Source organism: Synchiropus splendidus, chromosome 5, assembly GCF_027744825.2.
Source record: "Synchiropus splendidus isolate RoL2022-P1 chromosome 5, RoL_Sspl_1.0, whole genome shotgun sequence".
Lineage (NCBI taxonomy): Eukaryota > Metazoa > Chordata > Actinopteri > Syngnathiformes > Callionymidae > Synchiropus > Synchiropus splendidus.
In genome coordinates this window covers 26,393,197-26,419,691 of record NC_071338.1, presented here as the reverse complement: position 1 = coordinate 26,419,691, position 26,495 = coordinate 26,393,197, and the positions used below count along the sequence as shown (strand labels likewise).

The 26,495-nt window shown below is 42.1% G+C and overlaps 2 protein-coding genes across 10 annotated transcripts in view; both read left to right on the top strand.

Moving 5' to 3' along the window:
* Window positions 1–17,237, top strand: part of tead1b (TEA domain family member 1b) — a 36,033-nt gene extending 18,796 nt beyond the window's left edge. Inside the window, exons 4-15 of one of the 9 annotated variants that reach the window (XM_053865084.1) lie at window positions 1,650–1,714; window positions 5,520–5,582; window positions 5,673–5,735; window positions 8,318–8,329; window positions 8,968–9,099; window positions 9,336–9,382; window positions 9,526–9,590; window positions 9,658–9,782; window positions 11,047–11,220; window positions 12,142–12,282; window positions 12,358–12,510; window positions 13,702–17,237. In XM_053865084.1, coding sequence (XP_053721059.1) covers window positions 1,650–1,714; window positions 5,520–5,582; window positions 5,673–5,735; window positions 8,318–8,329; window positions 8,968–9,099; window positions 9,336–9,382; window positions 9,526–9,590; window positions 9,658–9,782; window positions 11,047–11,220; window positions 12,142–12,282; window positions 12,358–12,510; window positions 13,702–13,815 — 1,154 coding nt within the window. In that variant the 3' untranslated portion in view covers window positions 13,816–17,237. Of the gene's footprint in view, window positions 1–1,649; window positions 1,715–5,519; window positions 5,736–8,317; window positions 8,330–8,967; window positions 9,100–9,335; window positions 9,383–9,525; window positions 9,591–9,657; window positions 9,783–11,046; window positions 11,221–12,141; window positions 12,283–12,357; window positions 12,511–13,701 lie in introns of all 9 variants that reach the window. The other 8 variants (XM_053865086.1, XM_053865087.1, XM_053865085.1 and 5 more) reach the window with 8 other exon arrangements.
* Window positions 17,238–18,429: 1,192 nt separating this feature from the next.
* On the top strand, window positions 18,430–19,906 carry rassf10b (Ras association domain family member 10b). The gene has a single exon (XM_053866166.1). The coding sequence runs from the start codon at window positions 18,430–18,432 to the stop codon at window positions 19,660–19,662; it is 1,233 nt and encodes a 410-aa protein (XP_053722141.1). The 3' UTR covers window positions 19,663–19,906.
* Window positions 19,907–26,495: the final 6,589 nt, after the last annotated feature.

The window sequence follows — 26,495 nt, the reverse complement described above, 5'->3', positions numbered from 1 at the left end:
TGAGCATGTTAGCAGCATGTGAACAGCACAGACACACATGCACCAGCAACACTGGGAAAGGTCTGTCTAAGTTCAGTTTATTTTAATTTTATAATGCAAGTATCAATGAGTTAGATGTGGATATTGATGATCATTTCATTAAGCTACAAATGTGTTTTGTAATACAAATGATGGAAATGAATTAGTCTGTTCATTTGACTATTTGTATTTTATCTCTGAGCCCAAAATTAAATGATATTAAATTTCAAACAAGGAAACAACAGGGGTAATTGCTGAGACTTGGACTGGACGATTCCCTCGTGATTCTTTTTGAGCTGTCCAAGGAATCAGTCTCCAAGGTTCAACTTTCACCACACGGTCTGAAACTGCTGCAGCTCTAGCAGTGGATTATGGGTCTTGTAATATATGTAGAGTGCTTTTCCCTTGCGGCCCTCAGATTATAAACATGAACATGAATGCGTCCATATACGATTATGTCCTTGACTCTGGTATGTTATTGATAAATGATATAAATGATCATTATTAATAACAGTTATAATGAGTCTGAGAATAATGAGGTCTCAAACAAAGCGAAGGCGACCTGCCCTGGCAGAGAGCATTTTCTCTTTTTCTGAATTAATTACAGACCTTTGGTAACAAAGTACGCAAACACAAAACTGTATTGAATCTTTGACATTTCTTGAAGGATCCCAACGTTGTTTGGCTACTGCTGGAAAGATAATTAAAGTGCCTCCTTACCTACATTTTCTCTAATAGTTTTGCTCGGCGGCTTGTTATTACCATATGAAAGGGCTAAACAGAGGTCATGTGTGTTGCCGCAGCAATTAGAGCAGCACTAAGGCCTGAAGAATGTTTGAAGCTGTTGTTAATTAAAAATCTCCACAAAGCTATGCTTTAATTATAATACAGTCTGAGTTGATGTTTTAAGCTTGGAATATTCATTTCCTATTCTTTTATGGTGAGAAAAGGCAGGTCTGTTTCCTTTCAGAGCTTTGAAGGGAATAAGATTAGATTAGTTTAATTTGTTACTTAATGTGGGTAAAGTCCATTATATGCCTGCGAGAAGGACACACTTTATATTCCACTGCAGGAGGTGTTTATGTGGGGAAGGTAGGAGAACTGTGTGGAAAAGATTATGCTTCAGTTGACATTCTGGTAAAGCTACAAAAACAACAAATACAGAAAAGAAAAAAAACAAAAGCACAGGAAGATGGTGAGTTACAGGGCATTAGAAATGTTAACATGAGCTACCTATGGACATGTAAAAAAAAAAGCATGTTAAAATACAGTTAAAAAGTATCAGCATTGTGTTTATTAGTACTGACCTGCAAATTCAACATCTGTAATCATTTTCTTCTAATAATAATTTAATGTTCTACTACTACTACTACTAATAATAATAGCAATAATATAGTTTCTTATTATTTTCTTATTTCATCCATGAAAAGAGCAAAGCCTGTTCATTCTTGGAAAAAATCATTTTTTGCATTGTGTCGAGAACGCCAACCTAATTGTGAGCTCTGTTTTAGTCTTGTTGTCTAGCAAGGCAATGTAACCTTTTGGCTGAGAAACAATGTCGATGGAGATGGAGGAAAGAGCACATGAGATATCGCAGATCTATTTATTCAAATTCTCCCTGTTCCCCGCAGGCCGAAATGAGCTGATCGCCAGATACATAAAGCTTCGGACGGGGAAGACGAGGACTCGCAAGCAGGTAAGATCATTTACTTTCTGAATGTCAGACGCTCGCAGACCGAACGAACACAGCGCTCGTCTGTCGAGGAGACTTCTGAGGCTGATGAGTCTCCTGTCACCGCTGCGTAGCGTGAACAGATGTCCGAGGATTATGTCGTTCCCAAAACCTCACAGTTCGCACCTAATAATACACATTGGGAATTTGTGAAAGATGGCCTGGCTTCCCTTTCTCTTGCTCAGTATTCGAGAAACTGAGAGTTCTATTTAGCATCAAACATGTCGTCTTTTACTCCAGACCCAAGTTGATATGTCATTGGAAAAGAAAGGAGCTACTATGTCTCATATAATTCCAGCTCAATCAAAGCAATCTGGTCTGTAGTGGAGTAATTCAGGAGAAGTGCAGGCATTACGGAAAATCAAAGACTTTTGAGTGTCAGTGGCAGACTGCTATTGCCAAATGCGGTAAAAAGCTGGGACAATAACCCTGTTTACTTGTGGAATATTGATGCCCATGGCTCGTATGATGCCACTCTGTGTTTTGAAATTCAACGTATGATCTCACGTGACAGTTACACGTTTCTGATCATTTAAGGCTGTTCATCATTATTTTTATATGTTTATATTTGTATGCTATTCATTTATTTTTTCATTAACCCTTGAAATTAATTTAAAGACATTTTTAAATTTATAATAATTATTATTTATAATACAGTATTTGTTCAATTAAGTGACCTATTTTCTTATTATTTGTATTGATATTTGTGGTTTTATTCCCATTTTGCTACTGTTATGATGAGTCATTTTTTAAATTTGCTTTATATGGAATATTAAGTATGTTTTCCTTATTGCACCTTTACGCACATCTTTACATTTTTATATATTAAATAAATAGTAATAAAAACATTATAATTGTCCCTTTTTTACTCATTTTGACTTATTAGCTTGAATATTGTTGTTATAAACTATTTCAATATTATTAATTTATTTTGGATCAACAGCAGAGCATGATCTCAGTGTCCCATAATATTCTCACACAATTTGTTTTCTTGCATTTGTCTTCCTTCAAAAGTATATCAGCTATTTACTGGCGTAAAAATAAGTAAGGAATGACTGATAGCAGTCGAAAGTTAAGCCACTGTTTCAAATGCAAAATACAAAATTAAAAAAAAACAACAACAAAACACAAAATGATATAAATTAATGGAGCCCATTTGACTGATGAATACCAGAGCTCAGAAAAATCCTGTCAAGATGAATTAATATCTGACAGTGTGATAATGATTCTGCATGGTTACCTCTATGCTGATATGATTTAGTTGGAATGTGGTTAGAGAATGCAAATGCAATGACTACACGATGACGTCCTTGAAGCCACTGCCTGAGAAATAAAGTTGAGGAATTATAATTTCCACAATTTTTACCATCAATGGATCGCATTTGTTCAAACATGGCTCAGTTGAATTGGCTTTTAATTCCACGTGGGAAAGATGGTGGGAGCAGAGCCTCCCTTCACTCACGATGACAAGAAGGACAGTGATAAACAAGCTGGTGCCTAAAGTGACAGTCGATCACAGTGTGTGAATTGATCAGTCTGAACCAGACGTGTTTTCTCAGCGACCCCCATCTGCAATACAGACTTGTCGTACGAGACGACGGTGTGAAAGCTCTTCACTGAAGATGAAAACCTGAGCAGCCCGGCTGTGTGAAGGTCTTTGTCTGCTTTGGTCAGTGTCTCCGGGGTTACACAGAATATTTAACTGTTGTGCACCATGCAATTTCATTTAATTTTGAACGTCATCCAAGTATATATATCGTCGTTTGAAAAATGCTGTCGGACAAAAGGTGAGATCCTGACAGAGATCACGGGCTTCTATCTAATAATTGTTTATTTATTCAGTTATTGATTTCATTTTTTTAAAATACATTTGTTAAAATACAAGTCTCACCATTTGTGCTTGACTATGCTTGTGAGACCAAATAATAATAATACAAAAAATATAAAGGAAAGGGAAGCCATGCCACATAGTCCCATGTTTGTGTGCTCAGATGGAGACACGCACCCCTTCTGTTTTTATTATCAAGTGGAAGGGTGCAAGGGTGGATGTGCAGTAGCAGATTACTTTATTGAATATTTTAAAATTACATAGTTTGTTTTTCATGTCAAATGTGGCTTGAAGGAGGAAAACTGTGGAGTCACCTACTTTGAAACTCCCTAAAACCTCCGTTAGGACCAGCATCATTGGTTGATGGTTGTGTTCCTTGTTCTTCCTTGAGCTGACTCCACAAGAGTTTTCAATATGAATCCTTCTTCCCATGAAGCCAGGTATAATAAGTCAAACATACTTGATTTTATACTCGGAGTGATGGTATTCGCTGCAGCAACAGCAGGCATGTCAAACTCAAGGTCACATTCACATCTACTGTGTAATTATAAGACACAGTCTACCTATCATTCATCTATTATTAATGAGCTGACAGTCAAGCTGGCTCACACACCTTGAACTATAGGTCCCATAATGCACTGCAGCAACTGAAGCTATCTTGGAAGCAAGGGTTTTAATCCAATATTTATTCCTCATTATACGGGTGAACTTAGAAAACGTCAAAGAAAATGTTGAATGCTTATTTTGTCTTGGCTTGTACATTTTAAGTATGAACCCCTGTGTGATGAAGCTTGGTACCTCTGTTCCATGGTAGCTTTAATAAGAGAGAGAGAGAAAACAGAAAGTGCCTTTTTGGTCCTTTCCATTTGGTACATTTTGATGCTGTTTTAACATCTTATTGGTCACTGCTTGGGTTTTCCATGGACACAAACACTACTTTAGTTCCGAACAATTACATATACAACGCCGGACAGCGGCGAGCACTGGTGTTTGTATCTGTTAACCATTAATCTGGCTGTAATGTTATCCATTAACAGGTACAGGCTTTGATAGGTGTAGTGCCTCCTAGCACAAACTTGGGTGCGGTATTTCAGCTTTATTACAATAGACGCCATTATCACCTCCAACACCCACAACCCCCGTGCCGGGACAAATTATTTATTAGGGATGCACCGATACCAGTTTTTTCCAAAATGAGTGGTGTACGACTACTTTTTTTTTTCCATATATAGTATTATTTGAAAAACATTCCTCAGTGTGTTTTGCTGGAACATGGGTTCCGGTCTCAAGTTTCAGTACAAACACAAATATTACAAAGTTTTCATAAGCAGACATTCAATAATCGCTCGCTGCCGTAAAGTGGTATTGGTTTTGTAGTATCGGTGGCCATTACTCAAGCCCGGGATCGGTGCATTCCTGTTATTTAGAATCTTGCTCTGTTGCGTCTGTTTTTCAATTCATAGTAGAGGTATTGGAGAGGTAAGTGAAGAACCTGGCAGTGGACATTAAAAGAACTTTCATTCTTTCTGTTCATGTAAAGCCTCTGTCAGCAGAGAACCCCCAGGAGTTCCTCTGTCACACTGAGTCCACCGTGCGTTTTAATTCTCACGGACTGATCATTGACAGTGAACTTGCTCGGTTAAATGTCTCGCTCAGACCCCTGAAGGAAATCAGACCAGTCAATTGAGATTCAGCACACAGCCGCTCACATCTGTGTGCTGTTAATATGAACTAAAGGGGCCTGCATCCTCCTTAATCAGTCCACTTAAGTGACGCAGAACACAGCACCGTGCTTTATCAGCGGTCGACGATTGGACGATGCATAGTGGTCGCCCCCGTCTCCTCCATAGTTTTAAAACAAAAAGAATCTCATCCAGTCGTTGTGCGTTTTATTTAGGTTTCCTTGTTTTTTTATTTTCCCTTTTCTCTTCTTGAATGGAGGTGTCTAGTCACATACAAGTCTTAGCAAGAAAGAAAGTTCGAGAAATCCAAGCTGCCATTAAGGTACGTCTGGCTTTGCCCAGTTGCAGGGGGCTTTTCATTGCCATGGTTACAGGCTCTTCCTTTGTTTTCCTCCCCTCCCCAACCCCCCAGGTGTCTAGTCACATTCAGGTTCTTGCCAGAAGGAAATCTCGTGAGTTTCATTCCAAGCTAAAGGTATGCGCTTCTCTGCGATGGCTTCTTCTTGCTGTGACTTCTGTTTCCTGAAAGTCTGACGCTCTGAATTCCCTCTAACCCAAATCTGCTGCCCACTTTAATCATGTTTCTAAGCTCTTTTCACCTCATCAGTCTGTCCCTCCGCCCCCTGACATCTCATCCGTCTGGTCCTAATTTCTCTGCACTTGTGCTCTGACATGTCTGTGTTTTTGTTCTTTAACTTCATTGTCGGGACATTTAATATGAACCCTCTAAGTTAAACTGACACTGAATTCCAATGCAGGTACAAAAATGACTTCTAAAATGAATATAGGTATCATAAACTTGTGTAACAATTGTCAATTGAAGAGAAAAACACAACCCATGAAAAGGTGATGACGTTTTGTGTGGATGAAACATCAGAGGAACACAGATCGGAGCTTCCTAGTGTGGCACAAGTTCAGTTTTTGACCCAAAAGTAGTGCTGTTTTTGTGTATTTTTTGTGAATACACAAGCTTAGAGAAAGAAATATTGTTCACTAAAAATGAACCTTATATGAGCCTTACTTGAGAGTTGCTTATGTGCGACATGCTAGTGGTTTTTGTTGCTCAAAATATCTGACTTAACTTGTCAGCGTGCCTGTGTGGTCATTCATTCATGTTACTGACCCATTTCTGTGGACCATGACAGACTTTAGCAGTGTAAATACAATTCTGTAGAAACAGAATATAATAAAATAATAGTCACAGCCATAAAGTGGCATGTAGCTTTCCAAAATGATAGGTAACTGAAGCACAATCATAATAAGCATAGTGCTGTAGTATGCATATAATAATAATAATAATAATAATAATAATAATAATAATAATAATAATAATAATAATAATAATAATAATAATAATAATAATAATGTTTTTTTAATTTCACTCGATGTTCCATAATTTAATGCCATCCGTCGAAACCTTTTAGAATCAGTTTTCCTTTCACATGACAATGCCAGGCTGAAAAAGATGGCAACTAAACTGAAAGCATGAATTGGCACTGGCTGCTGGTGAGGAGCTGAATCTTGTGTTTCTGGACAGCATGGCTGAAGGCTCACTGAGTTTGAGGTCCAAATCTGACCCTCCCCGTATTCTCCCTCTCCTTGAGCTCTCTCAGCTGGTGAATGGCCGCGCAGCTGATTCTGTTTTAATGTCAGCTAACTCTCTTGGACTCATCTTCTTTCATGCTATAGGAGAAACATTTTTGGAAATTAATTTTTATAAATGGAATGGTGTTTACATGGTGAAAGAAAGCTGTCATTTTGTTTTTGATGAATGCCCTTTGCTCCCTCCCGCCTCATCCCCACCCACCCTGTTTTTTTTTTTAACCAGAATTAATGACTTTTCAATAATCTGTGTGTGAGTGAGTGAGTGTGTGTGTCGCTGCAGACAGAGTCAGACAGGCTGCCAGCCGCGTGAATGCCTGGTCTTTTCATAGGCACTGCCTGCTCTCTGAGGAAAAACAGACAGCTTTTGTCCGAATCCCTGTCGTGTCTCATTTAAAGCAAATTAGACTTCAGTGGTAAAGAGAGTGTGCCCTTCAGTTCGGTGGGCATCAATGAAAACCTGCTGCTCATAGTCATTTCTGGCCAGAACAGTCGGAATGTTTAATTAAAAGGTCCAGCTGGCTTTTGTAAAATAATATAGATCTTTTTTTTCATATAGAAGAGACACAAAAATTATTTATTATAATATTATTGACGTGAATGTATTATAACTTGCACACTCTATATTTACTATACTAATAGATTTTAGATCACGTTGTTACGATCTACGACAGCATTACAGGACTATTGCGACCAAGTGAAGATGTAGGTCGGCATGGTAATGAAAGCCCTGAAACGTTTGAAGGCTGTGCTGAAATGTGACAGGAAATAGTAGCCTTCGACTCAACGGCTTTGGCTCTGATTCATTGCCATCTATGATCAAAATTGCAAGCGTTCATACGTGAATATAAGAAAAGCTTTGGTGGTTCGTATTTTCATTGTGCATTGAAATTACTTCAGATCTACAGCAACATGTCCATGTCATACATTTGTTTTGGTTCTGCATAGAAAAAAAAACATCTTTATTAAGTCTTTATTTAGTATTGAATTAATGAACACATATGATATATGTGATATATGATGGAAAACGTCATTAGCACTTTTGCTTTATTATGAATGTGTAATTTCTCAAACACATGCAACACCAGGTGTGATGTTTTTCATGTTACCCTTCCTTAGAAGAAGCCCATTTATTTATAGTTTTACATGTAAAAACTAAAAAACGCACAATTTTGAAAATATCACAAGATATGATGATATCTTGATTTAGATTTTTTACTTCAAAATCAACTAAGAATCTGAAATGTAAATGCAGCTTTGTCGAGTGACGGCTGGATGAGTTAAAAATTGATTCAATAAATAGGTGCGTCGAGGGCAAAACACAACCAAAATAGAATTCAACCGATTCAGTGCAAGTGCAGCTGTGTGTGTGTGTGTGTGTGTGTGAGTATGTGATGTACAGTGTATGTTTTTCTTAAAAATGATGGCATTGCAATCCTGTTTTTTTGTGTCCAGGTGACGAGCATGGTGAGTATTTTGATTTGTGTGTTGTCGTTTCTGCTTTGGCTGAGCTTTTCTCTGAGCCGCTAGAGTCGCTTGTTCATAGCCACACACCAGGGAGCGCTGCATGTGCTGTTGCTCGTCCTCTTCTTGTGCTTGTCTGCTTATCATATGTTGACAGCATGCCTCTAAGTGGTGTTTGTTTAAACTGTTTTCACTAAATACTTGTAGATTTATTCTGCTAATGTAAAAATATCTTGTTCAGGGACTAAAGTTTACTTACAGGAAGTTCCAGAGAGACTTTGCTGAGTGGTATTCGTGTCCTTCAGCTTTTCAAATTCTCTGCAGTGTTTGGATGCTTTTGATATTCAGGCAATTGCAACCTTGGTTAAGGTATTTTGGTGGTAGATTAGTCAACAAGTGAATTTCTATTTGCGAAAACATACCACAGCGAACCATTGTGCCTTGGAATTCAGTTGTCATAGTTTAGCACATTCCTGCTGAAAAAGTTATCGCTGAAATATCGATGTTGATGCGTCTTCTATTAACCCGGCTGCTGTTGCGAGAGGTCAATAGAGCTTTCAGCGCCTTGTTCAGTCTGGTGATGTCTTCCATGGTTTCTCCCTCCTTTGGGAGCGCTGAGCCTTTTGTGATTGTTGTTGAAGGACCAAGCTGTAAAGGACAAAGCCCTCCAGAGCATGGCCTCCATGTCTTCCGCTCAGATTGTCTCCGCCACAGCGATTCACAACAAGCTGGGCCTGCCAGGGATCCCACGCCCGGCCTTTCCCGGAGCTGGGGTAAGAGCCTCAGCAGCACCATGCTATTGATCAGTCTTGTCCAGATGCACCCCTGGCCCACCGTGCCAACAGCCTCCGCCAAATCACATTACACACTCCGGCTTTGCACCACTGTTCACATCAGATAACCACACAATCAAGAGGAGTGGTGGTGGAGATAACTGCATACACTCGGCGGATCTCACTTTCATCTTGTTGCTTCTAGCTACTCACCATCTCAATATCCTTTTTCCTAGCTGTGGCAGGGAATGATATCAGCTGGTCAGCCAGGATCCTCGCAAGAGTGAGTAAAACCCTTCAAAGTCTTGAAATTTCATTTAAATTTCACCTGTAGTTTTCACCATCTCTTTCCACACCATACGCAGTAATAAGTACAACATCAGGTCTTAGAAACAACAGAGAGGTCATATTGCTTCTCTTTTTCAGTATCAAGCCTTTCTCCCAGCAAGCGTACCCCATCCAACCAGCAGTCACCACCACCACCATCACAAGTAAGGACTCACACATTATAGCACCCTTAAAGAGAACGGTGAGTGATGGCTGTTTGTGTGCCTGCAGGCTACGAGCCCACAGCAGCCGCCACGCCAACAGCACCGGCCTGGCAGGGCCGCTCCATCGGAACATCAAAACTTAGACTCGTGGAGTTCTCTGCTTTTCTGGAGCAGCAAAGAGACCCAGACTCGGTGAGTCAGGCACTTCTGACTGGTAACAATCAAACTGAAGAGAGTGGAGACAAGAATCATTCATTGGTGGCAGCAGCTGCTTCACTCCTGAACCTCCTCTTGGATGAATCCAGAGGATTGAGGGTGTGGATTTGGGATTAAGATAAAAAAGAAATAATAAGATTAAAGGTTAGGGGAGGACACTCAGAATGTCGACACCAAAACATAGGTATTTCAGTTCATTATCGTAGTTAGTTAGCATATTAGTTATCATATTTTTCACACAGAAATTGCGGGAATGCTGCCTTAGTCGTCAACATAGGATGCAAAAGTAAACTTGAAAGCAGTCAGTATTTCACTGTGGACTGTCACATTTTACTCTGGGATTATTTTGCATTTTTATTGTTATTGAGTTTTTATTTTGATTCATAATTTTCATACATAGTTTTATATCTCAAGATTTTATTTACACCTTAATATTGCTCCATCCTACCGAGGTTATTGTAGTTAACGAAAACCAACAAAAGAAACGAAAACTTGAACTGAAAACTAAACTGTTAACTCAAATAAAAATAAAAATTGTCTGTTTACGAAGCTAATCAAAACAAACTTTTGATTATTTTCTATTATGTATTTATATCTATATATTTTGCTTCGGCTGGCTTTACGACTGCTGTCGGCCAGGTGCGGCATGTCAAGTCCGTGACCTGACCTGACAACGCTGACTAGTGTGATGGTGGTATTTGGGCAAAAGCTTCATCTTTATAAACTTAATGTTTTTTACATGGGGTCTTTTGTTGAGTTTTTATTACTGACTATTTTTGTGACCTATTTCAGTCTACAATCCTGTTCCAGTACCCCATAATATTGAAGGAAAAAACAACAACAAAGAGCTAAAACGAATAAAAACTAAACTGAAACCAAGCAGCTTTAAAAAAAAACTGAACTAATTGAAACTGAATTTGAAAAATGAAAACTAATGAAAAGCTTTGCAAACTACAGAAGATGAGGAGACGATAAACCAGCTGCAGCGAAAGCAAGTGAATGACAAAAAAGCATTCTGCTTAGGGAGTCTTTCTAAGTTTGGATGTTTTACTTATGGCTGCAGAGGTTTGTGCTCATATTTATGGAGAGTGATGTGCACCTTCTGCTACTTTTTCTCCAGGGATTAATAAAGCCATTCCGATTCTGATTTCACGGTTATTGAGAAACGTGTCTGAACAAGGCTCCAACTTTGGCATTTAACTACAAACCTGTTTCAAAATTCTTCTCTTCTCTTTTTCAGTACAACAAGCATCTATTTGTGCACATCGGACAAACGAATCACTCCTACAGCGACGCTCTGCTGGAGTCGGTAGATATTCGACAGATCTATGACAAATTCCCAGAAAAGAAAGGAGGACTGAAGGAGCTGTACGGAAAAGGCCCCCAGAATTCTTTCTTCTTAATAAAGTTTTGGGTGAGTGTTTGATTTTCACACTCCTTGTCCTTCTGAATGATTGATGTCAGAGTCCGGGTCCAGGTTGATCAGGGATTAGATGTAGTCAGCCCACATGGACAAGATTGCTCTCTTAATGTTTGCAGAATGTGTGCGGCTATATTTGGACAAGCATAGCAGGAGAGCTTTTGATCAAAGCACACACTAATTCAATGTAATCTCTTCAAACAATGGAGTGACCTGGTTGCTCTCCTAATGGCTGTTTAAACATCGCATGTATTGCCTCCCTGATGCAAAATGCTAACTAGCGGCAGCCAACAAAGTAGCGGGCATGCACTTGGTCCGAGTCGCCTTGAATTCCGTTTGATGTGTGCGACTGATCTAAATTTCAAATGCAAGAGAGGATCTGCACAATAATGGACGTACAACTGCTTTGCTTAATGAAGGAGACTGTTGTGGGAGGACGTTGTCTCCTTTGTCTCCAAAGCGAACAGCATGTTCAGACTCAGACGGAAGCAAACTCATTCAACCTTGTAAATCCCTCTTTATAGGAAACTTGGTTTAATCCTCATCTCCATGTTGTTTCCTAAAGGACTCATTAACATCAGGACTGTTGCCGACACCCTCATTCATGTCCAGTCCGGCTGTTTAGTCCATTTCAACGTGCTCTCTAAAGCAATAGTTAGGCGCCTTGAGTCCAAGTTCGTGATACATTGAAGGCAACTCTTCATATTAGCGTTGTATATTGAGACCAACAAACCTGACCGAGATACATTCAATACTGAAGAAACTATTTGTTTGTTCCACTGAAAGCACTTCAATTCCTTTTTTTTGCAGTGAGAAATAAATGTGTTGATATGACTGATAGAGCTTCTGTATTCAGTTTGATCTCGACTCCGACTCTTGGTCTCTGTAAGCTCACTCTTTTGCTCACGTTCTCAGGCGGACTTAAACTGCAACATTCAGGAAGAATCCGGATCCTTTTACGGCGTCACCAGTCAATACGAGAGTTCGGAGAACATGACCATCACATGCTCCACTAAAGTCTGCTCCTTTGGAAAGCAGGTGGTGGAGAAGGTTGAGGTAAGAATTGGTCTGCTGATGTTTGGAACGGTTTCTCTAACAGTCCACGTGAACACATCTCTGGCTGCTTCACAGACCGAATACGCTCGCTTCGAGAACGGACGTTTCGTCTACAGGATAAGCAGATCCCCCATGTGTGAATACATGATCAACTTCATCCATAAGCTAAAGCATCTGCCAGAGAAGTACATGATGAACAGCGTGTTGGAGAACTTCACCATCTTGTTGGTAACTACCACAATGACCCGAGCGGGCCACATTCTTCTTCTGTCGGGGGCGTGTTGGTGCATCCAGCTGACATGTAGAGAGCACAAAAGGAGGGTTTGACTGAGGCTGGAGATGTTGCTAGACCCTCATTCTTCTCATTCCTGAGAGGATGAGGCGCAGTGTGAGGAGCCTCATTATCTGCAGGGAGGAGGAGAAGAGGGGGCGGCAGTTGTTATTAGCCGTCACATGGGGTCTGTGGGAGTCGCATGGTAGCTCGGAGAAACAAGATAATAAAGACTGACAGAGATACACACCAGGGAGTCGGCAGCCCAAATCAAATCTGAGCAACAGTGGCCCTCACTGAATTAAATATTTACTGTGACGGATATGATAAAAACTAGGAAAAAGGATTTTTTAAATTGGTACATGTTTTGAAAGAAAAAAAAATCTATGTTTGATGGACACCTAAGTGAAATGTAGGCATCATCAAAGTCAAACAAGCTCAATTGGACAGCAGGTGGCAGTAGAGTCCTGGGACTTGACAGCTGGTGCCACACTGGCTGTCTGGTTCACAGAATCCACATGGTAGTGCGGATCACCACCAAAATTCAGGTATCCGTTCCTTTCCCCGCTCAAACGTCCCCTAAATTGAAATCCACTCATCCGTTGTCAAGTCTTTTGCTTATTGACAGGAAGACCAGAAAAATATAATTGCTCTCCTTATGAAATGTCTTTTTTTTCCATCTGAGCCCGACCCATTCTTTGTTGTTTTCGAGTACTGTTGGTCACCTTTCACCCTCCAAATGGTCCATATTTTTGTGGATTAATTTCAGATTAAGATCAAAACTGTTTCCACAGTTCATTTGATTTAGTGAGTGAACTGCAAAAAGCTAATGAAGGATGTGGAGCCCTCGATCATCCGCCAGCAGTGCGCAATATTTTTAGCGCATCATTTTTGTCTAAATTGAATTTGTTAAGCTTCAAACAAAGAATTACCAGTCACAGTGCTCAACAAATGCTGTCATTGGTTGTTGTCTGTGCTCAGTGGATGTTCATTTTCTTAATAATTTCCTCAATAATATAGCAAATTTAGATGTTAGCACACGTGAGAAGTTGACAGCGTGTGGTTCAGATCAACTCTCCTGGGGTCAAGCTGGATCACACATCGATTAGAATCTTGTCAGTGAGGCTCTGCTTTGTCGCCCCCTGCAGGTGGTGACCAACAGGGACACGCAGGAGACGCTGCTGTGCATGGCCTGTGTGTTCGAGGTGTCCAACAGTGAGCACGGAGCGCAGCACCACATCTACAGACTGGTAAAAGAATGAGAGGATCCAAACTCGCATAAACTCTCCAACCTCAAAGTGGCAGTGCCTCCAACACAAACTCCCACCCGCGACGTATTTGTGTCAGTTTGAATCTGTAACTAGAAGATTTTGTACGTGAGTGTTCGCCTGACTGCAGCTGCGGCACAGTTGCTGTTGTTGTTTCCATGTGGGTCGGTCTCTGTGGGGTGTACCTGTGGCTGTAGCGAGAGAATTCCCCCAGTTCTTTTTTTTTAATTCTAAACAAACCACAGTGAGCTGTTTAGTTGTGTTGAAAAAGTCAGATCCTGATGTGGTCTCACATCTCTCAGTTTGCACATGCAGCCATTAAAATTCCCAAAGAAACCAATTGAACAGTAAAGTAGCTGAGATCAAGTCGCCATCATCGTCCTTGTTCCACGTTTGCTTTCAGTGATTTTGTTGCTCGAAGGCCCGACACAGTGTCACGCCGGGACTCGCCAACATGTGCGGTATCTCTGCCGGCTCACAAACACCACAGCGCTGAGACAATCATGCTTGCGGTGAGAATGACAACACTTCCGTGTGCCATTCAAAGCCCTGGAGAAAAATGTAAACAACTGTCACACAAGCTGCCAAACTGGAGGCCTGCAGGCCACACGAAGCACATGGCCCTCAGACAGTTAGCATTCCTTAGTGTGAATGACCCACCTGTATCTATCACAGGCCAGAACTGCAGCCCCATAACAAACTGCGACAACTCAAGTTCCATAAAAGCCAAAAGTTTGAATCGCGGATTTATTGGTTAGTTCACTCTCTCAAATGTCATGGGTTCGAATCCCACTGTGGACCCGCGGTTGCCATGAGATGGTTCTTTTCAAGACTCTCTGGACAGAAGTGTGATGTGGTTTAAGTGAAACTATGTTGGACACACTAGAAAATGGTCAAACTAAACATGTACTGGCTGTTATGTGTCACCAGTGTCCATAACAACCACACACACACACACACACACACACACACCCCTCCCGTGGTCAGGGGCTCCCAGTTTACATATGTTGAGAAACACACTAACAGGAAGTGAATCTTTGAAAACACTAGTGCCGAACGTCTCCTCTCTCCATCAGTACTTGGGAGAGATTTTCACATTTCAGGCAGAGCTGCTTCAAACACTCCTCCTTTTCAGAGGCACTTTTCTATTGTCGAATGTTCTGTGGTAGGAATCAACAGTGAGAGTCCCAGCTCCTCCTCTCGGGGATCACAGGCTGCCTTTGTGTGTCCGCGTGGCCTGAACCCACAGTCGGCCTTAAACCCCTGACCTGCCTCTCTGGTCAGAAGTGTGTGCACGGTGAGACGAGGTCACTGTGCAACCCGCCAAAGTTGGAGAGCCTGCTGCCTTAGAGTGCATCCACATCCGAGTCTGTGGCGGCCATCTTCACTTCAGGTGGAGCTACAGTTGGGCCATTATAAGACACAGGCAGTCAGCGGCACAAATAATAATAACAATGACACCCTTTAAAGAGAACCTCTTGGTCTCTGGCTCCTCCCACTCTAGCTCCACACTACAGCAGTTGTAATATTTCTCAGGTGAGCGCGACTGGCTGGTGGACAACATGACATCAGTGGTGCCCGACAGAAGCAAATCCCTCATATAAACATGGTAGAGAACGGAAAAGAAGCAATGATACGTTTGACTGGCATCAGCCGTCACTTTTCAAGAGGGTCTAATGTGTTCTCTCTACCTCGCCCTGTTTCATGTCAAACGTCTTTTTCACTCTTTATTTTCAGACAAAAACAAATAAGTCATTGAGGTCTGACATTGTTTTCATTAAAACAATGTGCCAGCGCTTTTCAGTTCAATTTTACGCTTTATTTCATGAGAAATCCTCATGATTCAGTGTTTATGCAACTTAATCTCATCTTTCTGTCTGGTTTAGTGACAATAATTGAGATCAGGGCGTCGACAAGGACTGTCATTCGTGTTTGCTTCTTCCCTCAACAGGGAGTGATTGGGGGAAGCGCCACTCACACACACACACACGTGTTTTTCTGTCCTTGTGGGGACATTGTGAGGTTTCTCATTGCCATGACCCTTTCCCCAGCCTCTCCCCCTAAACCTAACCATGTAAAACAAATGGCTAAACTTAACCTTAAAAACTGATAATAAGGTATTTTGTAGTTTTAACCCTTAGAATGAGACTTGACAAAGGCAGGACCAGCCAAAATGTCCTCACTCTGTTCATTCAAAGCACATACCGGTTCTCACAAAGATAGAAGTACAAGAACACACACGCACACACTCCGAGACTTGGTGAAACAAAAGTGATTTGTCCTCATAAAACACTAAAAGACACTGAAGTTCTGTTGAAGTCTGACTGTCTGAATCTCGGGCCTGTATGTTGTTCACCGTTGCCACACCAATATACATATATATATACAGTACATATTTATCGTCTGTGAGCGTTCAGTGTAAAGCACACGTTACTGCCTTGTCCTGATCCGAAATACCAAAAGAAGTTGACACCGTGGATCTGTTTTCCTGCCCAGCAGCAAGAAAGTGCCTTCGATTTGAACGTCCTACTGATCAAACCACCGACTCGATTTACAGTTGACTGACCAAAAATGAAGTGAAACCAATCACCACTTTGCCTTGTTAAAGGATTGTGCAGAACATTTGTCATCTTTTTTTTCTTTTTTTTTGTTCAAAGATTCAGATTTGCTGTGATGATGTAACGGTCGTCTGCGCAGTCAAACCCTGCAGTCGTCTGCTGTCTGCGTTCACTTGCAGGTTCAAGTGCTCAAGAGCTAGATTCAGTTAAAAAGAAAGAAAAAAGACCAGAATCGACTCCTGGATTTACAGATGTGAGGATTTAAACACGAGGCATCTCTTCTGTTCTTCAACGCTTCACACGACTCCTTAAAGTTTCAGTATTTAGTGGCAGTCCTGCGGACCAGCTTGCTCTTTACTTGTTCCTGTGTCTGTTGGCATGAATTGGCGACATCGTGAACCTTTTCCTTGTTGTGTTTGGTGATGTATTTTGTTAATGATAATCATGTTACTGCTGGTTCATCGTGACGTGTCGTTTTAACACATGAAAATATAAACAGCGGGACTGAAGCCTTTGAATGTTCGAGTCATAAGTCACACTACCATCTGCTTCTTTTTGGGTTCTTTTCCCACTTGTATATTTAGGTACTGGTACCTTCTTGTTTGATAACCAGGCTGTGTTTTCCCATCATGCTCCTTCTCCTCCCGTCTGTGTGCTGACTTCCGTGTTAAGAGGTGCTTTGTACCACGTGATATCTTGGCTTATATGTTGGGACAGATGTGTCATATCTTTTCAGAAAGATCTCTGCTGTGTTTGTGTTTTTTTTCGCTCTGTAACTTTATGATGCCTTCATCACTATAGTTGATATTTTGTAGCTTTCTAGATACTTTGTATGTACGCAATATTAAAAAGAAATACATATGGAACTATAAATCTGAGTCAGTCTTTTATTTTTTTTTTAAGCCAGAGAAGAAACAGCTGTGACCTATTAAGTCCGCCTGTGACGCCGATTAAGAGCCTCCAACAAATACACAGAGCAGAGCCTTGTTACTGCCCTACTTTCACCACTAGGGGGAGACCGCGACTCGAGTTTGTCACAACTGTATTGAAAGTTATCATGAACTTTTCAAAATGACATTCCAGAACTTTAAGTGTTCTTCATATGAATGGCTCAGAAGGTTGAATTTGAACATAAATATTTACATTTTATGAGGTTTTTAAATGAACCAAAATGATTGAAGATTTGATCGTTCCAAAGTGGGTAAATAGCACCACCATGTGGCTGCCACTGAGCATCACCACTGGAGTCAGGAGCGTCTCTGTTCCTGACGCACACGACGTTTAAATAGAAGAGCTTTATTGTATTGTTAAGTTGCGTTTGGACGGAATTTATGTCTTCTGAATTGTAATGAAGCTCTGGGAGAAGATCTGCAGATGCATCTTTTTGGTCTGAGATTGTCTTTAAAATAAATAGATAAATAAAGAGGAAAAAATGCAAAAACTCCACACATAAAAACAGGAGGCCAAAATCCCCTTTTTGGAAATCACAAAACTGCAAAGTGATTTCTATTTTTACTGAGAATGAAATCGTTGAAGTCTCCACTTTACTCTCTGTTTACTCCAGCTTTTGGCTGAGCTGAGCTGAAAGACCAAACCAAAAGAGTGATCGACCCTAAACCAACCACTTCTGACTGTACTTTTGACTGGCGACAACTTGTATTAAAGTGTTTAAATCATGCTTTGGAATGTTATTACTGGCCGTCTGGCATCAGGAGCTATGTAACCCAACATGTGAAAACTTTTTATATAAAATATAAAACATCACGCTTTCACTGCAAACTTGGACGTGTGAGTTTTTGTTTACCAGTGCTGAGTTGAGGGCCGCAGGGGCCCCTCAGAGGCGCGTGCACCGGCCCCACCTTCCCAACAACGGGCCAGCACTCGCTCCCCAAGCGGGCGGTCACGTGACCCGTGTCGGGGGGGCGGCAGAACTTTCCTCGGGACTCCACCAACTTTCAGACTCGTCAGCGATGGAGCGGCGCGCACTTTTGCCCCGGATTTCCGACTATTTCGGGAGTGAGCGCTGTTTTATTTAAGCCCGCCTGAATTAATGATGGCGCGGGAGCAGAGCCGGATCTCCGTGTGGCTCTGCCGGGAGGAGAAGATTATCCTCGGCGTGTCGAAGCGCACCAGCTGCGCGGACGTGGTCAGAGCGCTGGTGCAGGGCGAGCGCAGCGCGCCGCAGTCCTACTGCATCGTGGAGAAGTGGCGAGGCTGCGAGAGGATCCTGCCCAGCAGAACCAAGATCCTGCGGCTGTGGGTCGCCTGGGGAGAGGAGCAGCGGAGCGTCAAGTTCGTGCTGGTGAGGAGCGAAGCGTCGCTGGCGAGCCGCGGGGCGCGGAGCGCGGAGGCGCGGGTGGTGCTCAGCAGGGGTCCCGCAGAGAGAGAGGTCCCCCGCTGTCCCATGGCTGGCATCTCCACCGAGAAGCAGCGGCGAGTGGTCAGGAAAGCCTTCAGGAAGCTGGAGAAGATGAAGAAAGCAGCGAGAGAGGAGCAGCCTGCCGCCGAGAGGGTGGAGACCCTGGTGCACCTGGTGGTGTCCCAGGACCACACCATCAGACAGCAGCTCCAGAGGATCTCAGAGTTGGACGCTGAGATCGAGAAGTGCGAGGCCCAGGTGCACGTGGACAGAATGAGGAGACATGGCCTCAACTATGTGCAGGACACTTATTTACTGGACGCTGCCGCCGCCACAGCGTCCAGTCGGGAGGAGGCAGAGCAGGTTTCATCCGAGACTCTGGACAAGTTTGAGGAGTTTGTCCTCAAGTGTGAGGAGCTGGTGCGGCTGCAGGAGCAGCTGTGGGAGCAGGAGGCGCTGGCGGAGGCGATGACGGGGCAGGTCCAGGAGGAGCTGAACCACCGCTGGATGCAGAGGAGGCAGGAGGAGCTGCAGAGGAGGGACACGCCGGAGCTGCTCCTGGAGGCCGAGAGAATCCACACGCAGCTGGACGCCAGCGCCTACATCGGCCTGCGCCTCCACACGGATTTAGAAGCTATTAGGAGCGATTTAGAGCTGAGCCAGGAGATTTGTGAGGCCAGGGAGAAGGAGATGAGGGATTTGGTGGAGAAAGTCAACACTTTGGACATAGATGAAGGAAGGAGAGGCGGCCCGGATGATCAGGAGGGGATGATGAGCACCGAGGGGGGGAAGAGTGAGTGGGTGGAGCAGGCCAGGGGTCTGTCACAGTCTCACACCATCCGCGATGATGATTCGGACACGGGCTTAAGCTCTTTGCACAGCCAGGACTCGGACTGCCAGCCTGGCTGGGAGTCGCTGGTTTGAAGTGGACTGGCTGAAGAAACCTGCTGTCCTAGTTTGATACCTCGCACTTGACTCCTGTCTGTACAATAAACCTTCCGAGAGCCATCGGGATGTTTTCTTCACACTTTGACCAACTGCTTTTACAAATCTTTCTGAACTTTTCTCCAGCTCAGGACGCACACAGGTGAAAGTGAACTCCACAGCCCCGTGTTCTTCCATGCAATAGGCAGTATACAGTTCGTACTGAGGTCTCTGTGCCTAGAAAAATGACCTTAACATGCGGTGCGTGGATTTATTTTGAGCAAAACAAACAGAACCACGTCACATCAGTGCACCAGAGCATCTTTGTCAGTGTTTCAAAGCATGAGTTAGTCTTCAGAAAACATTGAGAAACATTGAATTTGTCATCTCTACACTTAGTCCACTATTGTATTTAGACAGAAACAAATTTCATCATAAAACAGTTTCAAGGGAGACTGTAGTGTCCAACAAATATATTCATCATGATAATTATTGTTATCGCCGAAATTACAACATTTATCGCGATATTTTTTTCTGTCTATATCGCCCTTCCCTCATGGAAACTTGAGTTAATAGTTTAGAAGGCGGCTCCCTTCTGCTCACATGCATTTAGAAATAACTAAGGATGGCTCTCCACTTCTAGCATCTCAATCTTCCTGGAAAAGTATTGCAACAGAGGCAAAAAAAACCATCACAAGAAAACGTGTTCTGCTGCATGAGAGAGAGATAAGGCTGAAATCTCAATGTTAGTCACGACAGAGGAAAGAAAGCCCTGTGGCATCACTGCTGCCAGGTATCGTCTTCCATGTGACACCATGTGAGACACAGAGACTTGCATTACCACCCAGTCCCAAGAGCTTCATGCTTATTGGGCTGATTATACAACGCTTTAATAGAACAACACAACATGAACAATGTGTGTCTTGACTTAGAGGGACAGAACAGAGGCGACTCGTATGTGAGGATAAAGACAGTTGGATCACTCTGGCACTCTGACAAGCAGTCGTGCATTAATATTTGATATCACTGGAGACAAACGTCACACGGGACATTTGTGCCGCTCGGGTGTCACAGGCAGTGTTGAGACAGACCTTTAACAACCTGACTACAACTTTTTTTTTTGACATCACAACAGCCCTTTTGAAGAACCTGTCAGTCAAAAAACATGTTGCTGCGATTGACCTTTTGCTGCAGGTCTACTGTTCTTGATTATTTTGAACAGAAAACCTAACTTTATAACAAAATATGAATCCACTTGGAATCCACTTGACACCACTGAAAAGATAAAGGTCGTAACGCAGAGGTGGGCAATTACATTTCCTGAGGGGCCAGGTTTTTTATTGTGACCGTTGAAAGGGGCGGTCAAACCCAAAGAAAGGAGGGTCAGAGAAAATGGAAAATAAAAGTCAAGTGATGACATCATGTGTGATTATGAAATGACACTTTAAAAATGCACAGAAAATGCTGTTTGTTGTGTTTTATTTAATTTACTACTACTTGCTACTTTCAATTCTGATGTATTTTAAGGTACAAGAAATACTAAAAACAAATACTAAAATAGCCAACTTAAAATACAAACAATTACGAAAAATAATCAAACAAGAAGGTTATGTCTCACTTGAATCATAATGAACAAAAAACAATGCACAAGACAAAATGCCAGAGACGACAATGTCAGTTTTATGGTTTGACTCCAGGAGGGCCACATAAATACATTCAGTGGCCGCATTAGGCCCCCGGGCCGCGCTTTGCCCAAGTCAGTCTTATATATGTAAGAAGAAACACAGCTATGACGGTTCTAATTCTACACTATGACAAAGTGCTGATGCAATATGGACACGGGATCAGCTTTGACCGAGATGGTACGAAGTACGAAACAAAACAAAGCACTTCCTAAACTTACAACCTCCATCTGAGCTTCCTCATCTGATGCTATCATTTGGAAGAGAACACATCCTGATGGGGTTGGACAAGAGAAAACTTTTATCGTGTTTGTGGAAACCAAGCATCAATTATAAAATACCCGATACATTCCTCGGCTCGTGTGTTGTGAGAGTTTTTCCCAGCGTTCAAGCGGCAGAAATCTCCGGCCTGATTATGCCGAGTGTCCTGGAGCCACTTCAGAAAGAAGACAGGAATCTCAAGGGTCCTCGCGGAGAATGTTCCTTCAGCAAGACGGTTGAGCTCAAGAGACATGAGAGAAATACCTTCTTATATATCTCAAACACGATTTAAGGCTGTTGAGGGGCGAGTAAGTACTTAATCCTTTCTGTTTTATAATCACAGTCTTCCCTTCCAAGTTCCTGACATATACTTTAACAAGCACAACTACCATCTCTGTGCAGCCTTTCCCAAAACATGTCAGACTCCAACAAAGAAAATGCCAGAGTCTTTGTTGCCAGGTCATCAGAGGGTTCGCAGGTCACGGTAGCAGAGGTTAAAGTTGGGCTGCCATCCGAGTCAGGTCGCGAGGGGTCACAAAGGTAAGCGGTGAGAAGGTCAGGGTTGATGGAGGAGTCACTTGAGCGAAGGCTTTCCTGGTGAGACAAGAGCGTTCAAGCCCACTGGGAGCAGAGGTCTGAGGCGTCCTCTTCATCTTTATGTCAGCATCAGACCAAAGCTTACTCCCGTTTCAACCATGGCTCTCACTAGCTTCTAAACAGTCACTACAAAAGTGGAGATTCCTGGTGGCCGTATTGCACTTGCACGCGGCCTAACAAGACTCCGGTACGAGGGTAGGTCCAGGCACAAGTGGGTCAGCGAGTCCTTTCAAGTTAAATCACCGTTAAAGCCGAAGTCATTAAAACTCAGGTCACTATAGTTCCTACTGTCCGTCCAAATTTCTGGGGTTGAGGTTAACTTTCTTTTAATAGAGCAACCTACTGGGCTCCCTAATCCCAGGAATGTGTCACTTCTTGATCCTGGGAACTTTTGTTGGCCCTGAAGAAAGTCACTAATGAAGGTGCTGAGAGGAGAGCGGAGACTTCAAGGCCCGTTTCGAGGTGTCAGCCACTTACAAAGTACTTGTCCTGCTGGTACCACACTGGGACCACCAGCGTGTGCTCATTAGACCTCATTGTACTGCGGGCAGGTGTGTTAATCCGGCTGGTGTCCTTGGACCCGGCCCATTCTCTGCCAGCATCTTCGAAAGCCCCGGCCTGTCGCCTCTTCTGGGAACGACACGGCTAAGATCTGTCAAACACAAACTTGCTCCTGACTCTTTAACTCGGAGGCATCTACTATATTTCTATAAGAATTATCCTTGCCTCATGTTTGTATGTTACTATGCTCAGTCTTCACAGCTTTTCTAGCACTGAGACTTGGATGAAAACAAAAACAACCCCCGCTTCTGAACGACACGTCCGAACTAGCCTTCAGGAGGTTCATGCACAACAACTTTCCAAGTGCCAGTCACTGCCGCTGAAAGGTTGTGTCGGACGCCGTCGGCTGCCACTTGTTCTTTGAACTTGTTTGACCCGTCATGTCTTCACTGATATTTAAGCAGAAGAGCTTGTTTACGTTGACACACCACATCCGGCACGTCCTTCACATTTCAGGATCCGAGGGCTGAATTTACATGAACTTTTTTAGCGTTTAACAGAACTAAACTCAGACGATGGCAGATAATTCCAGATGCACATTTATGCATAGGGTGCAACAGCGGCGCATTGGTTAGCACTGCAGCCTCTCAGCAGGGTCAGGGTTCAAATCCAGCTCTGGACCTTTTTGGGTAGACTTTGCATGTTCTCCCTGTGCCTGTGTGGGTTTTCTCCGGGTACTCCAGTTTTCTCCCACATCCCAAACAGACAAAAAATTGTATAAAACTCAACCTGAAAAGCAAGCAAATAAACAGAATACTATAAGTGTATAGCTCATCTTCACTGAGATTTTATTTTCGTCATTTTGTGAATATTTGGGTGAAAACTACTTAAAAATTGTTAGTGCTCAGCAACATAATGTGACGGTAGCGCAGCAGGAATTATGGTTCCAACACAACGGTTTCATCTATTTTTCACTACTCAAATTTCCCCTTCATAAACAATTCAAATGGATGAGAAACAAACAGCAGTGTTTGGTTTGGTTGACTGAGAAGCGCTAAACATTGAGTGGCTTGAAGGATTGTCAGTTGTTATATTTCTTCCCAAATATGTTTTTTTTTTAAAAATGGGTCAGAAACTTGTCATGTAAGAACAAATACTTGGAAGGAATTCTATGTTGGTTCATTCACTGTTTGCATGGTAAAGTGTAAAGCTGTAGTGAACACAGCGAAAACAAGATTGAACTCAAAGCAGAAGGTGAGCTTCTTAGTTAACAACCTTCCACCCAGCAGCTATATGGATTTACGGCGCAGTAATCAGCGCCAACATTCCCTTATCGTTCACAACACAGGCCATCATGGGTGTGCTCGGGGTATCGCTTTCAGAGGGAGCCGTGAAGGCGTCTGGGCCTTTCTGACATTGGTGGAAATGAATCCCTGGCCATGACCGGGAACGAATCCTGCCGGAGGCAGGAATCACAGGATCTAGCAGCAAAGACTTGTTCACACCCTTCTCTATCACCTAATGGGAAAGTTCCTCTCTCACACAATGGCAGAGAGTCATGTTGCAATACCTTGGTGGGTCACGCCACTTCTCATTTTTACACTCAGACCTACACCAATACAAACAAACACTCGGTGGAATTTGAGCCAGCACTGGGGAGAAAGTGGTGCTATATGATCCTGCATTTCCTTCCTGTAAATAAAAACATTTTACAGTACTGGAACTGCTAGTTCATGTTATTTCATAAAGCAGCCTCAATATTGAGAATGAGAGAAAAAGCTATTCAAGTAAATGGCTGAAAATGACCTTATCTTATCTCTGATTCTAGCGTTTACGAACCCGCTTATCGTGTTTTTTTTTAAACAACACTCACGTGTCTTCAAACAGGAATGTCTTGATAAGTTTTCCTGGAGTGTGTGTTTTAGATAAATGTACACTTTTATTACCAGTAGGGCACCACAGATCGATCGGCCGGCCGATTTATCGCTGCCGATATATGAGCCGATTATTTATTAATTCTTTTAGTGAGATGCTATTTATATATGATACACGATGAGAAATGTTATTTCGCCTTTGAATTTTACATCACACTGTAAAAATGACAAAACAACCTCCAGCCAGCCATGATGGCTGTCGTTTGGCAATACTTCTCTGTCCAGGGAAATGAACACCGAATTGCAGTTTGCAATGTGTGCACCCACGTATTCAGACGCAGCGTTAAAACAAGACACTTGGCCTCAAATCATTGCACTGAATTCAAGCACTACCAAATCTCTAAATTTTTGTTTGAACTCCGATTTGTTCGAAGTCCGGGACGTTCGAAAACCGAGGTATAATATTCAGCCCTACGACTATACAATTTCATCATGGAATAAAGCAATATACTGTATTTGAAAATCAAAACAATTAAAACTAGTACGTTCACAAAGTGATGTCTAATGCATGCAGTATATTATGATATGATTCTGTTTCAATAACATCAAGGCCATATACAAAGTTGGATTAAACCATACGAACTTGAGGGGAAGTTCTTAAATAAAAAATTGTTCAAAGTGGTGATGAAACAACTGCAACCGTCTCCTCGAGTCCATTCAAACAAAAGTAAGCATTTATCATACAGAGGTTTTAACAAATCTTGACTCACCATATTTGAAGAATAACCAATGACCCATCGCAGCACATGCAAACGTTATCCTTGCGAACTTCTGGTTGCACGACGCCATCTTGACAACAAACACATATTTGGGTCTTTTATTGAGCATTAATGTGACTTATGAACCTGAAAGGTTATTGTATAGAAAAACACAGAGACAATGCGCATTGTGTTTATCTCTTACGTGTTGCATGTGAACAAGCTTGCCTTTGTCTTCTGTTTCTATCATATCAGACGAAGCGATTCTTCAATAAAAAGCGAGCAGATGGTGAAAACAGGGCTTGAGTTACAACTCCACATTTTAGTCGAACTATATTCAATTACAATTTTTCACCAGCTGTCTCGTGCTGGGGTACAAAGACCTTTAGTGCAACATTTTCTCATACAATATAAATAGCAAAGACATTCTTGAGTTCTTGCTATGTTTTAGTAAGTAAAGTGATGATGACAATGATAATAATGATTTTAAAAATGTTGGAACTTGAACGTTGGGTCAACTCATTTCTCCAACTAAACAGCGACACCTAGTGTCCATAAACGCGTGAAGAAAAGAAATTCTTCTCATAATTTTAACGTCATTTTGGAAGTCTTTTAAAACGTTCAAAGATTGTTTCAACTTTATTTTATTGATTTTACCCAGCGTCAAAATAGTCCTCGGACAGTACGTAAAATAAAATAAATCCCATGTAAGTGCAGACCATGCCATAAATAAATAAAACCCACACAGCCTTAAGTTTCAGGATAATCTTTTCTAGTTGTATCTTGTAACGGTTAACATGAGCCCTGGAAACATGTCGGCGCTCATGACACATTGCAGGTTAAAAATTAAATAGCGTGAAGATGATGGTCACAAAGACTGACCCCAATCGACACAATACATTTGGTTTGCAAAGAGATTATCCGATGATATCTATTGAACTACATCAAGCTAGAAGTGTTATATAATGTTTTAAAAAGTTGCCATCAAAGTTGAAACAACTAAAAGTCAAGGATTATCTTGTTTGAGGATGGTTTAATCCCAAAAGTGTTGACATTGCTAAGTAATGACTGGGTACAGTTGGAATTTAGAGAGAGCAGATGTCATGCAATATGCATCCTTTTTTCTCCTGCTTTTCGGTGAAATTGAATGCTGTTGAACG

Excerpts from the sequence above, each read along its gene's own strand:
- rassf10b (XM_053866166.1), top strand. The coding sequence starts at position 18,430 with ATGATGGCGCGGGAGCAGAGCCGGATCTCCGTGTGGCTCTGCCGGGAG.